This window comes from Camarhynchus parvulus, chromosome 17, assembly GCF_901933205.1.
Source record: "Camarhynchus parvulus chromosome 17, STF_HiC, whole genome shotgun sequence".
Lineage (NCBI taxonomy): Eukaryota > Metazoa > Chordata > Aves > Passeriformes > Thraupidae > Camarhynchus > Camarhynchus parvulus.
The window spans coordinates 9731317-9746237 of NC_044587.1; the positions used below are offsets into that span (position 1 = coordinate 9731317).

The following is a 14921-nucleotide window of genomic DNA, read 5'->3' on the forward strand; positions in this document are numbered from 1 at the left end:
TTCCTTTCTTTCTCTCTTTTCTCTTTCTTTCTTTCTTTTCTTTCTTTCCTTCCTTCCTTTCCTCTGGAGTGGGAGTGACAGCCCTGGTTCAGGGACAGCCCTGGCCAGCAGACACAGCTCCAGCCTGGAGCAGGGCTGCACAGCAAGTGGCACAGAGAACAGCACAAAGCCCTTTCCTCCCCCTCAGCTTCCTCTGTTCACTCTGAAAAAAATCACATTTCCAGCTTGTTTCAATTAACTTTAAGACTTTTATATTCCATGAAGGCTGAGGCAGTCATTAAACCCAAATTTTTCCTGTTATAACACTTTGAAACAACCACACCACAGCTCAGCTGGTGGCTCTGGCTCTGCCAGGCCGGGACCTCCCATGGGCAGAGAGGTGACTCCAGGTCCCCTCAGTGGTGGCATTGCTCATCCTCTGGCTCAGGAGGGACAAACTCATCACACCCCAGGGGCCCAGCCCTTGGGGCAGCATGAGGGAGCTGGGAAAAGCCAGGATGCCCATCCCCTGCCCTTCCAGGGCACAGCTATGGCTTTGGGAAGGGCAGGGAGTGCCCTCATCTCACCCCAGAGTCTGGGGATGCTGTTGGGATGGGGTACAGGACCCACTCACTGCCCCACAGCCCCTGCACTGGGGGTGAGGAAGCAGCACAGAGCAATAAATCCACCTGCACAACACATAAGTAAATCAATATTTTTGCACCCATGAGCAAAGCAGAGCCAGCCAAGGCCCTGAGTCACCCTGGGCCATGTCCCAGCAGTGGCTCTGGGGTGAGTGGGGACAGCCCTGCTGCCAGCCCTGCTCCCAGTGGCAGCTGCTTTGATCTCCCCACATCAAAAGGAGCCTTGTCCCTGCCCTGTCACAGCCACAGCACACCCAGACACTCCATGGGACACTCTGTGGCGTGGGGCTGGCACACCCTGGGCTGGCAGGCACTGACCCCACTGACCCTCCCTGCCAGCCCTTCCACATTCTTCCATGTGCTCAGTGTTCTTTCATGAAAAAATAGAAAGAAAAAAGTGGAGAGAGCTCAGAGTAGAGAGGAGAGAGAAGGAAAGGGAAAAGTTCTTGGGCACTCAGGCATGGATGTCCATCCTTTCCCTGCTGATGCCATCATGGATTTGCTGCCCTTTGGGGTTTTTTGGCTTTACCTGAAGTAATCTCAGACTGGGGTTTACTCAGTTATCACCACATCCTCTTCAGCACAAGGAACCTTCACAACAGGATGCACCAGGTTCCCAGTGGCACAGCCCTGCCAGCCTGGAGCACAGTGCCCCAGGGGGATCAAGATGTGCTTTATCCACAGAGGAAAACACCAACATGCCCAAGGGGGACAGGACTGCTGCACCCTGCTGCCTGCAGCTGCAGGAGGGATGCCCCAGGGACTCGTGGGCTTGAGACACTGGAAAACAAGGCTCAGTGTGAAACAGGGGGTGATTTCTGTGTTCCACAGGTCTCTCACACCTGGATGGAAGGCCACACCCACAGCTGCTCCTGTGTCTTACCCGTGGCTCTGTAAAGTCTCAATTCCAGCTGCCACAGCACCCACAGGCTGGGACTGAAGATTCAGCAGAGGAGGAGAAAGACTCCTTGGGCCGTGGAAACATCTTTTTAGTAAAAGCCAGACTTTCCCAGCATATTCCTCCTAATGAGCAAAACCCATGTGGAAAACAGGACTGAGAGAGCCTGAACACCCTGGAGAGGGGATGTGATGCAATCCTGAAACCGCCCATAGCTGGGTGGGGGGCACAGTGTTTAACCAGGAGCTCTGGGATTATCCCATCCCATTTCCTTGTGTGCTGCCAACAACTCTGAAGCTCCCCGGGACATTGTCCCTGAGGCCAGCCCCATGGTGCTGGGACACAGAGCTGTGCCAGGGCAAAGCAATCCCACCAGGGCCTGGATAACCCCCTGGATCTCCCCCAGCTTGCCCTGAAGAACTGCTGCATCTCATCCCTCTCAAGCATTCTTCATCCCACAATAAAATTATTCCACACAATTTACCAGTCCCAAACAAGGGCACCCTGGAGTTGTTCCCTCCCTGTCAGAGACAGCACCAAGCCTTGTTTTTGGGCAGGGTCTCACTCATCACATCCTGCTGCAAGGCACTGCTTTAGCCACACACAGAGCCCCAGACAGCAGCTGGAGCCAGCAGCCCCCTCCCAAAACCCCCTGGGGCTGCACATGGAGACCCAAGGAAAGGGGGACAGTGCCTGGCAGACTGGGGAGCTTCCTGCCTGCCCTTCCAGCGTGGGGAGGGGCCAAGAGGAAAGAAAAGAGTTGGCACCACTGGAAAAAAGAGCCTACTGTTATTTATTAACCAGGGAGGTGGGCCCAGGCACTCATGTAGGGGAGGAAGGAATGTGGGGAGCAGACCCAGACATTGTGGGGGTCCAGGCTGCTGCTGAGCTGCCTCCACGTGGAAAGTGACACCCGCCTGGGGAAGGGGGTACAGCAAAGCCCCAGGGCAGAGAACCCCCAGCAGGACACTGAGAGCTGGTGGCACTCTGGAGCAGGGCTCAGGCACAGGCAGGAGTGCCCAGGGGGGCAGGGACACTGCCAGGTCAGTTGCAGTTCTTGGGCAGGCGATAGACCCCCCCTGAGTAGATGAGCTGCTGGTCCCGGACCTTCTTCTGCAGGAATCCCTGCAGCTCCTGGATATCGATCTCAGTGACCACGGGCCCGGTCATCACAAACATCTTGAGCATGCTGTGGATCCTCTCCAGGGACAGGCTCTCCAGGTTGGTCAGCATGGCCTGGATGTACGTCCAGAAGAGCTGCAGAGGGACACAGGCCACAGTGAGTGACTGACACCACAGCACACAGCAAACAGCCCAGAAACAAGGCAGGGATGCAGCTGGCACTAAGTCCTGCTCTCAGCCATGGGGTCTCTAAACAGGGCATATCCAGGAACAGCAGCTAAGTGCAGGGACACGGAGCTAGAGACAGAGGGATCTGACGTGCAGCACACTCATGACCCTCTGTGGATGAACACCAGCATGACAACGCTGTGTTGCACAACACACAGGCACAATGTGACTCACAGGCAGGAAAGGCACTGGAAATGTCCAGGAACCACAACAGAGAGAAGGCAGAGATCCAGCTGTTAGTGCTGGGTCAGTCTTTTGGGCAGTCAGAAGTGCCAAAAAAGTGTTGCTCGGGTGCATCCAAACAAGTTATGACTATTTTCAAATATGAAATCATGTCTCGGACTTTTTCCTTTTTTTAAACTGAAAAAAAAACCAATTTGGAGATTTCCAAAAGGTTCCCTGACTCAGCAGCTGAGCACTTGCCTGGAGGGAAGGCTGTGATCCAGCACCAAGAGATTAACCACGAGATACTCACTTCAAAACCCAAATGTTTTGTGCTGGACTCAGCCACTTGCAGTGGAAAATGTGAATCCACAGTGCAAAGTGAATCCATCATCTTGATCAGATTCCCCAAACCCACAATACAGGATGTTTGCATCACCACAGGGACAGGTACCTGCAGCTCCTCCTCCTTCTGGTCAGCTTGTGAGGCCATGGCAGAGTCCCCCTCCTCGTCACTGTCAATCAGAACAACCTTCTCCACCTGGTCCTTCTGCTCCTCCTCAATGACAGTGAAGGTGCCCTCGGGCTCTTCCCGCAGGACTCCCTGCTGCAGCCACAGCGTCATCTTCCTCTTCAGTGAAGTCACAGGCACCTTGAGCACTTCACTCAGCTCTGTCAGCGTCCAGGTGCCTGCAGAGACCATGGAGATCAGAGAAGAGATGGAGAACAGGACAGTTCCCACAGCCAAGCCTGCCAGGATTTGATGGGAAGCTGGGTAAGGCAGAGAGGCACTGCCAGGAACAAGCAGAGGGGTGCAGAGCTGTGGCCCTGCTGGGTGCTGGAGACCCTGTGGGAGATCCAAACCCATGCACCAGGTCTTGTTCCTCCTGCCAGAGCTCTCAGAGCCTCCAGCTGCCCAAGGAACGTGGCTTTCCCACCCGTGGAAGCACAGACAGGGGTTGCACAGCACTCACTCTTGGTCTGGAAGTGCAGGATGATGGCAGCGTGCACAGGAGACACGGACAGGGAGAGCGTGCGATCAGCCAGCTCCACGTCCAGGCTCACCAGCCCCAGGTGGTACTTCCAGTTCAGGGTCCTCATGGCCTGGGAATAGGGGGAGGCAGCTGCTCACAGCACATCTCCCAGCAGGAGCCACTAAGTGCTGGGTTATTGCAAACCCCACTGTAACAGCATGGACCAACCAGCAGCTGAAGGGAACTGCATAAAGCTTTCATGAGGGGGGTTAAGGTGGCCTCACCTTTAATTTCTCATACTTCTTGGAATATGCTTCCATGGCTTCCTTGACCTGCTCTGGAAGCTCCAGCTTCTCCTCTTTGAGTGGTGGCCAGAACTCACTGGACAGGATAATGGCCACGAGGCTGAAGGGAGGCCTCTCCTCCTCAGGGAGCTTCTCCTCCTCATCCCGAATGTTGGCATTAATGCGCCGTGAGTCGGCCATGTCCTGCAACAGGCACAGAGCTGAGCTGAGCCACGGCCAACCAGCAGTGAGGGAGAGGCTTAAACAAGGTGAACAGCATCCTCTCCAAATGATGATGGGGACACTGGAAAGGACACGATTGTCACCCTGATTTTTTAAGATTTTCTAAGCCTTCTGAAGTTTACATTCTTGTAGCACTTTCTGTAAATAAATTATTGTTTGGCATTCTTTTATGGAAGAAGAGAAATTTGATAGACTGTTGGTTTGTCCAGTGTCATTGGAGAGGTGGCACTTTCACCCTCCAATCCACTGTCACTTTTAGAAAACTATAAATGTTAGTTAGAAATAAACTTTCCCTTTTCTTCACCTTAAGAGCAGCGGTGTGTGTGCTCATGTTGTTTCGTGTCCTATAGTGACACACAATCCTGTGTCTACTTGGAAGTCTGCTACATGCTCAGAAAGATTTGTGGGACATTAGAGGAAGGAAGGAGTTACAACTCAACACTGCCTTCACTGGAGGCCCTCCACACCTGTGTTCTCCAAAAGAATCAAACTCCAGTCCCAACCCCAGAGCTGGACAAGCCCAGCTCCTCAATGCCAGGATACTGAAGGAAGGACAGGACAAACAGCAGCACCAGAGCAGCCATTCCCCAGAGCTTACCAACCCACAGAGCTTAAAAACAGACATGATTTAAATGCACTGCTGCCTGTCACAAATCAGCCCCTCACTGGCATTCTGGAACCCCCACTTTCCTAAAAGACCTTTTTGAGGCCACTCCTCAAGTCCCTCCCCTTCCCCAATGGGCTCAAACACCCAGCACTTAAATTTAAAAAATAAAAGGAATTACTTTTAACATGACTTCACAGTAGTGCATCTGAGCTTCACCAAACCTCAGCTTCAGCAGCTCCACGTTACGGATTTCCCTGGAAAGAGACACAGCAGGTCAGGGACAGGGCCCCTGGATGGACAAACCTGGCTTGGCCTCCACCCCTCACCACACAGCCAAAGAAACAAAGTCCCTGGCACAAGGTGTTTTTCCTAGGAAGCCTTGCAAGGCACAGTGTCTGCCCAGGATGGCTCCTGGTACCCAGGTAAGGAACAGCCACCTCCTCTAGGCCAGCAGCTTTTTGAAGACAGAATCCCAGAATGTTTCAGGCTGGAAGGGACCATTGGAGCTCATCCAGTCCCACCCCCCTGCTCAAACAGGGTCCCCTGGAGCAGTCACTCAGGGTTGTGTCCAGATGGGTTTGGAATATCTCCAGGGAAGGAGACCCCACAGCCTCTCTGGGGTTCCTGTTCCACTACTCGGTCACCTCACAGCAAAGAAGTTCTTCCTCATGTTCAGGTGGAACTTTCTGTGTTTCAGAAACACACATCTTCCACCCCTTCCATCTGGGGGGCCATCACAACATGTGGGATGGAGCTAAGAGCGTGTCAGTGCCTCCAAATTCCTACAAGCTGCTCTACAGCACAAACCAAGGGCAGGACTGAGCATGGAACTCTAGAGGCAAACTCAAAGCTGCAAAGGAAATAGCCAAAGGCACTCCTGGCTCCACAAACAGCCATTGACAGGACTGAGTCTGAAGGCTCTACCCTTCAGACAGCAGGTAAAAGGAAACTCAGGTGATTTGGCCATGGAAGGCCTGGCTCTGGGCGCTGGGGCCTCACCTCTCAGCGCTGTAGTTGAACTGGTGCAGCAGGCGGTCAGCCAGCAGCGTGCGGTACTCGTTGATGAACAGGTCCTTGCTGCCGTAGATGCTCACCAGGAGGCTGATGATGTCTGAGGAGCGACGCTTGGAGCTTGATTTCCCTGGTGGAATCCAGCAGACAACAGGGTGAGATTAACAGGGACCTGCCCCAGCCCAGCCCACCAAATGAGCTGCCCAAGGCTACAGCCCAGCAGGAAAACCAGCCAGCTGCCAGGACTGCTGGGCTGGGCATCTCACCTGGATCTGCATCCACTGGGTCAGGAACCCAGTCCCCTGGCTCTGAGATGTCATCATCACTCTCCTGGCCATTCTCCAGGGTCACTGGGTCAGCTTTGGAGAGCTCATTTGCCAGGTCCCCTGAGCCCTCAGCATCCCCCGTGAGACCGGCCACGATCTGCCGCACCGTGTCCTCCCGAGTCCTGGAGCCAGAGGGAAGGGGAAGAGTGAGTGAGGGAAGGGGAGGGAAAGGGGATGTGCCAGACTGCCCCACACACCTCCTACCTCAGATACTTCCTGATGGGCTCACAGGCAACCTCCAGGATCACCATGGAAGGGTCCAGCTCCCGCAGGGCCTTGATGGCCGAGATATACAGAGTGATGATGTCGGAGGTGTTGACTCCTGCAGGAGAGGAGCAGAGGGAGTCAGAGCCCTGCAGCACAGAATAATGGCTTGGCTGGAAGGGGTTTGGATGGTCCAAGCCCTCTGTTCTAGCTGTGGTGTGGGAGGAGGAGGCTTGCTGCCCTACTGCCCAAGGCAATGGGGCAGATCAGATCCATGTGCATGAGAAACCAGTTTTGAGCATGAACAGAGGCTCAGAGCTGAGTCTTGACAGTGCAAAGCCTTTGTCCACCTGGACCAAAGATAAACTTTGTGCTCCTGACCATAGTGTAAAAGTGAGGCCAAAGGGGGCTGGGATGCCATCAGCTGCTGCTGCCCTGCCCACTGGGACACAAATAATGTGTGAGGGGCACAGTGACTGCCCCTCACTCCTCAAACAGGAAACCAAACCAGCTCCAAGTAGATCCCTACTCGTGCCCAGGCTCCTCACAGGGTCAGGACACAGACAAAGATGTAAAACCCACCAGGGTGCAGAAGTCTCATTTCCAGAGCACTTTTCAGGGAGCTGAGCAGCTGCTGCCTCTGGTTAGTCCTTTCCAGGCAGAACTTGAGGTCCTCCACAGCAGGCTTTGACTCTGGGAAATCTGCAAACCAAGCAGTGATCAGGAGCAGTGCCAGGCTCTGAGGGGAGGCAGGGGGAGGCAGTGTGGCACACCAGAGAGCTCTGTCACCCCCCCAGTCCCAGCCCAAGGGTGAAGCACCTCGGATGATGCTGAAGAGCTCCTCGATGCGCATGCTGGCGTAGATGCGGTAGAAGAACCTCTGGACGTGGCAGCGCCAGCGTTTCAGGGTGCTGCTGGCTTCTGGGGAGGACTGTGCCAAGGGGCCATCCTGCAGGAACACCCTGCTGAGCCACCCAATCACCTTCTCTATCCACTGCACCACGAGAGGGAGAAACAGATGTGAACACAGAGCTGGATGCACAGCCACATCCCAACCCAGCCCAGGCAGCCAGCACTGCACAGCCGGCAGAAAGGGCAACTGGACCAGGAGAGCATCACCCCCAGCTGCTCCTCAAATGTGCCCCAGCCTGGGCTATAGCTGGGGAAAGCCCAGCTGAAAGAATTGGAACTTTAGTTAAAGATACAGGATATGGACTGTGCAGCTCGGTGTGAGAAGATAAGGGGTGACCACAGACTGTGTGCAGGCATTGGGCTCCAAAAAGGACAGGGTTTGCTCCAAAACTTGCAGCCTATTTCATTCTTGCAGAGTTTCATCCTATTCTATACCTGCAGAACTGTCCCATTCATAAGAAAATGAGCAAATTGCCCATTATACCATCCTTGGCCCAAAATTTCTATGGTTTCTGAAATCAGCGAAAAGCAAACAAGATATCCCAAGAAGCCACAGACACCCAACACAACTCAGGCATTTGAAATCCAAATACCAGCTTTGTCACTGAATTATAAAATAAAAACCTGAACAGAGAGCATAAAAAGGTTATTTTTTAGTATTTGAGCTTTAGTGAGAAATATGTAATTGTCAAATTTCAAACATACCCAATTACAATATCCAGATGTTTAAAATAACTGCCTTTTTCCCCCCTCATCAATTAGCACATACATGATACTTCCTGGGATAATATTTGAGTACCAACATGCTACAAGATATTCTACTACTAGATATTAGTAATTGTTTTATACATTCTCACAGCCTGAAACAAAAATGCTAGGTCAAGGTTTGGTTTGCTGATGTTTATCTTTAATTACTCGACTGAGGAAACACTGAAGAAATTCACAAGTTTTGCCAGGACAAAACTGAGTACTACAACACCTGGGAAAAACTGTGGAAAAGCTGATAAAGAATTCCCCTAAAGGACAAGAGGACAGGACTATAACTGATGCAAAGCAACATGATTTTAAGGCATTATTATCAAACCAACCCATTCTTCCCCCAAGTTTATCTTCTCTGAGTGCTCCTGTTACAGCCCGATTGTGACCCAACACTCCAGGCAGCTGCTGCTGTGCTGGCAAAGAGGCTTTGGCCTCAGCACCTGTAATTTTCAGTGAGCTGTTTCTCAGGCTTCTCTATTTAACCTTTAGATTTCCAGGCCTGTGTTTTGTTTTTGTTTTTCCCTTAAAATTATCTCTTCCTAATCCTGACACCCTCCAATATTCTATGGCCAAACAAGAAGTGGAAGCAAGGGCAGCATCTGATGAGCAGAATGCACTTGTGTTTTCTGTGGTGCCCTGAAAATATCCTCAAACAATCTCCAGGTCATCCAAAAGCATTTCACACGAGGTGCAGTGAAAAAGTGTTGCACAACAACCAAAAGGAAGTAAATACAAAAAGATCCCTGATGTTTGCAGCAACAAAACTGGTTGGCATGGCAAAGAGTGAGGGATCCAGGGTGTCTGGCTTGCATGGGAACCTGGCTGCAGGCCTGGTTCTCCAGCACAGGCAAGTGCAAGGTCATGAGCAAGGAGCACTGAGCTCAGGATTGTGCCCTGGAGGAGCCATAACCTGGAGAATTTTATTTTAAAGTCATGGTGGGTAAGCAGCTCAACACAAACTTAGTTGAAATAGCAGCAAAGCAACTGAGCAGCTGCAAAGAATGATTTTAATTCTGTGTGGCCATGGGTGAGATCAATACCACAGTATCCTCTCTCATCCTTGCTTCCAATTTTAGAGGGCAATTGGAAAGAAGACTGAAAACAGCCACAGAAATTCTAATTATGGGCTCACCTACACAGAGGGAGGACCCTCTGCAGGCCAGGTGGCACTTGTTGATCTTGTGGTTTGTAAACTGGAACCACAGAAATTCCCTCATTACAACAGACATCATGAGGTGAAATGTGACAGTGCTTCATGCTCAGGTCAGAGCAAACCTTCCCCTCCAGCATCAGCCAAAATGGGGAGTTTCAGCCACCTCTCCTGCCAGGCATGGTGGAAGTCATAGCCCTGGACCAGGTGTTTTAAGTTGGAATCTGCTTTTAGCCTGAGCTGCTAAAAACCAACAACAGCTGCACCTTTATCACTCCCTACAACTCCCTGAAAGGTGGCTGTGATGAGGTGGGGCTGGGCTCTTTCTCCAGCACTGACAGAACCAGAGCACACAGCCTCAAGCTACACCAAGGGAAATTCAGGTTGGATATCAGGAAGAAGTTTTTTACAGAAAGAGTGATAAAGTTCTGGAATGGCTGCCCAGGGAGGTGGTGGAGTCCCCATCCCTGAGTGTGTTTAACAAAGCCTGGATGTGGCACTGGGTGCCAGGGTTGAATTGAGGGGTTGGGGCTGGGTTGGACTTGATGATCTTTCAGATTGTCACTGTCATATTTTTTGAAACATCCCTTAGCCAGGATTTCTTCTCCTGGGAAACTGAGAAGCCTCAGAGAAAAATGAAAATAAGAATTATCTGATTGCTTCTCCTGTGTTTGCTGCTTTGGAATGTGGTCTGGAGATTGTTTACCAACTGGTCATTGTTTGACTGGTTTCATGTGAATTGTTTTGACTTAATGACCAATCATGGTCCAGCTGTGTTGGGACTCTGGAAGCAGTCACGAGTTTTCATTATCATTCTCGTTTAGCCTTCTGTCTGTATCCTTTCTCTGTTCTTTAGTATAGTTTTAGTATAGCATTCTTTAATATAATATAAGTACATAAAATAATAAATTAGCCTTCTAAGAACATGGAGTCAGATTCTCAATTCCTCCCTCATTCTGGGGACCCCAAAAATACCACAAATAGTGACCTCAGATGTTGGCTGTAGCCTGAGCTGAAGAACAGACCCACATAATAAAGTCTCTTCCAAGCCAGTGATTCTGTGAATTCTGTGATGTCCCACGGAGGACCCTCACTGCCCCCACACCAGCCTCACCTCCTGGAACTCGTTGAGGAAGGAGTGCTCGTACTCCCCGCGGCAGCGCTGCTCCATCCTCTCCTCGATCATCCTGTGCAGGATGGTGGTGACAGCCTCAGCACTCACCCTCTCCAGCAAGTTCAGCCGGTGGCTGTGGGCACAGGGACACGTCAGGAGCGTGGGGGAGCAAAGGCACCAGCAAATCAAGAAAATCTTATACCTGAAGGCACCACCCTCCCTGTACATTCCACTGAGGCAGACCCAGCTCAGACCACATGCTCTGATAGCCCGCACAGATGCACTACATATGTAACACATGGCACTACTGCTACATCTTCCTTACAGACATTATTTAAAGCCACCAAAACTTTTTTCATTTAGAAGAGTTTCATAGAATCAGAGAATGTTTTGTGTTGGAAGAGACCTTAAAGATCATCTAGTCTGAACCCCTGACATGGGCAGGGACGCCTTGCACTGGTTTGCTTCTTTGTGGTCAGAGGCCTCAGAACAAGAGGAGGATGTTCTCATATCCAGAGAGAGGAACTTTCTGTCTAAAGATCTGCTCTTGTTCAACCACCAGCTGAAAGCAGAAAGTCCATGTTGAGCTCTCTACCCACCACCACGACACAGCCTGACCTCACACAGCTCCTCCTGTTCTCAGGGATCAATAAAACCTGCTGCTTCTCCCCATCCATATCCCCCCTTGCTCCAAGTGACAGCCACCACCCTGTGAGATACCTACAGAATGTCATTGAGCTGCTGGAACTGCTCCATGGCTTCAGGGCACCAGCACTGCTCCCTCTTGCCGCTGCAGCCTGCACAGAGCTGGCCCTCTCCTCCGCCCTCCTCTGGGTCACTCTCCTGTTCAGTCTCACTCATGCTGCTCTCACACTCATTCGTTCCGTCCTCTCCTTTCTTCCACTGCCGCATGTATATCCTGAACGTGCGGCTGTAGAACTGCTGGATCATCTCCTGGAAGGATTTGGTCGTGGAGAAGAAGAGGATAGCTTTGAACATGGTGTAGACCTTCTCCTGCAGCGTCTGAGCACCTGTGCCCAGGAGCAGGCCTGCCTTGGTCCACTGCTCCAGGAGCTCCAGGCTGTTCAGGTAGGGCTCCAGGCGGCACTTGAGCAGACTGAAGGCGTCCAGGAGCAGCGCAGCACACTGGGGCTCCTCAGCCGTGTTCTCATACTGGCCAATGCAGTTCCAGAACTCGGGGGCGATATTCGCCTGCAGGTCAGTCTGCAGCACCTCGATGAACCACTCCTCCACGATGGAGTGCAAGTCGTAGCACTGCAGCACGTCCAGGGCTGCCCGGAGCTCGGCATCCTGCAGCGGCCCGGCAGCCTCGGGCCTCGGGGCTGCCTGGAAAGCGGAGGGAACATGAGTTAAGCATTTGATGGAGCGCACAGGGACTCTGCTGTCAAACTGCACTGGGGGGATGCTGCTCCTCCATGGCGATCTGCCGGGGTCTGAGCCCACCGCTGGATGCCCAGCGCTCCCTCCCAGGGCTCACACCCGCACATATCCTTGCTGTCCCTGCAAGCGGCTGCTACAGGACACAGGTGCTGATGGAAATGCTGCGAGCCCCCCTTGGCTGCCCAGCTTCCTCACACAGAGCGGGAGCAGAGCAACAGCACGGCCGGGCAAGCTGCGGCCTTTTGGTCCCGCTCCTGGTTGGGGTGACAGAGACTGGGCCCGCGGCCCTTCCCTGACAGCCCCCAGCGGACACCATGCCCGCACCCCCAAGAGCCCTTCCCGTCCTCCCCGCCCCGGCCGCTCCGGCCGTTCCTGCCTCAGCAGCTCCGGCCGTTCCTTCCCCGGCCCCGGCCGTTCCTCCCCCAGCCCCCACCTATCCTCCCTCAGCCCCGGCCGTTCCTCCGGCAGCTCCGGCCGTTCCTCCCTCAGCCCCGGCTGTTCCCCCCGGCCCCGGCAGCTCCGGCCGCTTCTCCCTCAGCTCCGGCCGCTTCCCCCCAGCCCCGGCAGCTCCCACCCCGCCCCGCGGACCCAGAGCCGGAGAGGCCCGGCCGGGGAGGAGCCGAGGCCGGAGCATCCCAGGGGCGGCGGGTCGGGCCTGCCCCGGGCCCGGCGGAGCGCAGCAGTCCCCGCTCACCAGCCCCAGCGCGGCGGGCGGCACCAGCGCGGTGCTGAGCGTGTGCCAGGCGGCCGAGAGCTCCATTCGGGCCGCAGGAAGGGGCGGAGCGGCGCCGGCCGCAGCGATGAGCGGCACCGGAGCCGCGCTGCGGGGGCACCACGCGGCGCTGCAGGAGGGTGAGCGGGGCCGGGGGGCGAGCGGGGCCGGGCAGGGGCCGGGCAGGGTGTGTGGGCCCGTCTGACGGTGCCGCCCCGCAGGGCTGTCGGAGCTCCGCGCCCGGCGGGACGAGCTGAACGGGCGGATCCAGGCCGAGGAGGCGGAGCGGGGCCGGCTGCAGGCGCGGATCGCGACGCTCTCCCGGCGCTTGTCCGACACCAGCGAGAGCCTGGCGGGGCTCCGCTCCACCCGAGCCCACATCGACCGCACCATCGCCGAGATGGACCTGGCCTCCGGGGAGGTACTGCCAGCGAGGGACATCGCCTTGTGCAGCTTTCCCGTGAGGGGAGGAGAAGAGACGGCACTGATCTCTGACAGGGACAGGGCCCGAGGGAATCACTGAGTCAGAATAACCTGAGGTGGACAAGGATCCCCCAGCCCAGCCCCTGTCCCTGCCCAGCCCCCCCACAACCCCACCCTGGCCATCCCTGGCAGCGCTGTCCAAAGGCTCCTGGAGCTCTGGCAGCCTCGGGGCCGTGCCCATTCCCTGGGCAGCCTGGGCAGTGCCAGCACCCTCTGGGGGAAGAACCTTGCCCTGAGCTCCAGCCTAATGGTGTGTCAGGGGAGGTGGGGATATATATATATATATGTGTGTGTGTGTGTATGTATGAATGTGTCTGTATGTATGTGTCTGTATTTACCTGAAGGTCGGTTGGGAGCACCTGCACCTCGACGAACCACCACTGCTCCCTGGAGCCAAAACAGCTTCCCAGGCCCGGGATGCAGCTCTGGCACACAGACCCCATCATAAGAGGGTTGGGTTGGGGGTTGTTTTGGTGCTGCTTGGGCGTGGGCAAAGTTTATTGTCCAAATACATTAAAAATGGCTTTTGGAACAGACCCCTAAAAATTACCATCTCAGACCCATGGTTTGGGGGAAAGGAGGAAACCAGAGACATGACACTGACCCACAATCCTACTAATTCAGGCAGAAAACAATGGTGCTGATGGAGTTGTTGGCTGCCACTCTTCCAGCCCAATATTTAGTGTAGTTTCTTTCATCTTTAATGGAACAATGTCATTAAAAGAGTCAAATTGTTGGGGCAGTAAAGGGTGGGCAGGAGGCAAACAGCACAAGGGCTGTCACTGTCATTTTGGTTCCTGAGACAGCTCTACCCATTCCCCTGTGTGTGTTACTGCCAGGCAGGGACTGCTTGATCCCCACAGACAGGGCCACAGCTGAAGTCACTTCTGTATTACACACCAACAGCTTTTATTTCTTTAAAAAAGGATCTTCCCAGCCTCTTTTCAGATAAGTGACAATATTCCTTCTCATGGTGACCAGGCAGAGTTTGTGTCAGGAACACCTTTTAGCTGCTGCCTAAATTTTCCTCCCATTTGCATTTTGAATGTGACCAACTACTGTGTCAGCTCCTCTTCCTCTCCCAAAGTCAGTGCTTTCCCCTGGCAATCACTTTTCAGATGAAGCTGGAGATGTTTCCTCGACCTCCTTCAAGACCTGGTGGTTTGAAGTGAAAGGGGAAACCTACATAAAAATTTAAAAGTTTAAAAACTGTTGTAAGGTACACAAACAGCCCCTTTAAAAAGGAAGCTTACCTGAGATCCAAGTCACACCCCCAGCCTTCAGATGAATTCCTGTTTATTGAAATGAACTGACACCCACAGGAGGTAGAAAGAGGTGGTGAGGAGGAGATGCTGGTGTCCTACAGACAGAAAGTAACAGACTTCATTTCCTGGTTTGTCACTCCTTGCCTTCTGCCAGCCCTACAGGATTTCACCTTCCTCCAGCACCTCGTCCTGTGGGGCACTCCCTCAGCTTCTCTCTGATCACTTGGTGATTTCCACAAATTCACAGGAACATAAATAATTTTTGGGACTATAACCATCACATTTGGTTACAATTGTCCACTGTGTTAAAATTTTTAACTGGTGAGGTGGACAGGCAGCAAGGTCTCCTAAATATGTTGGAGCTTAGAGCACAGGAAGCAGGGATGTTAGATTATGTACACAGTGAGCTGAAAATAGGAGAAAATTAATAACAGATCTAGTCT

The 14921-nt window shown here is 53.4% G+C and overlaps 1 protein-coding gene across 2 annotated transcripts; it reads right to left on the reverse strand.

Annotated features, from left to right (window-relative positions):
• Window positions 1-2291: 2291 nt before the first annotated feature.
• ANAPC2 (anaphase promoting complex subunit 2) lies at window positions 2292-13266 on the reverse strand. 2 transcript variants are annotated; one of them, XM_030961460.1, is made up of 13 exons: window positions 12713-13266; window positions 11342-11964; window positions 10618-10750; window positions 7502-7631; window positions 7265-7384; window positions 6683-6800; window positions 6419-6600; window positions 6141-6282; window positions 5320-5395; window positions 4292-4495; window positions 4008-4137; window positions 3488-3723; window positions 2292-2778 (listed from the first exon to the last, which is right to left on the reverse strand). In XM_030961460.1, the coding sequence occupies exons 1-13, from the start codon at window positions 13169-13171 to the stop codon at window positions 2566-2568; spliced, it is 2766 nt and encodes a 921-aa protein (XP_030817320.1). In that variant the 5' UTR covers window positions 13172-13266; the 3' UTR covers window positions 2292-2565. The 2 variants fall into 2 exon arrangements, with proteins under 2 accessions (XP_030817320.1, XP_030817318.1); XM_030961458.1 differs by having other exon boundaries at window positions 7502-7676; window positions 12713-13264.
• Between the last annotated feature and the right edge of the window lie 1655 nt (window positions 13267-14921).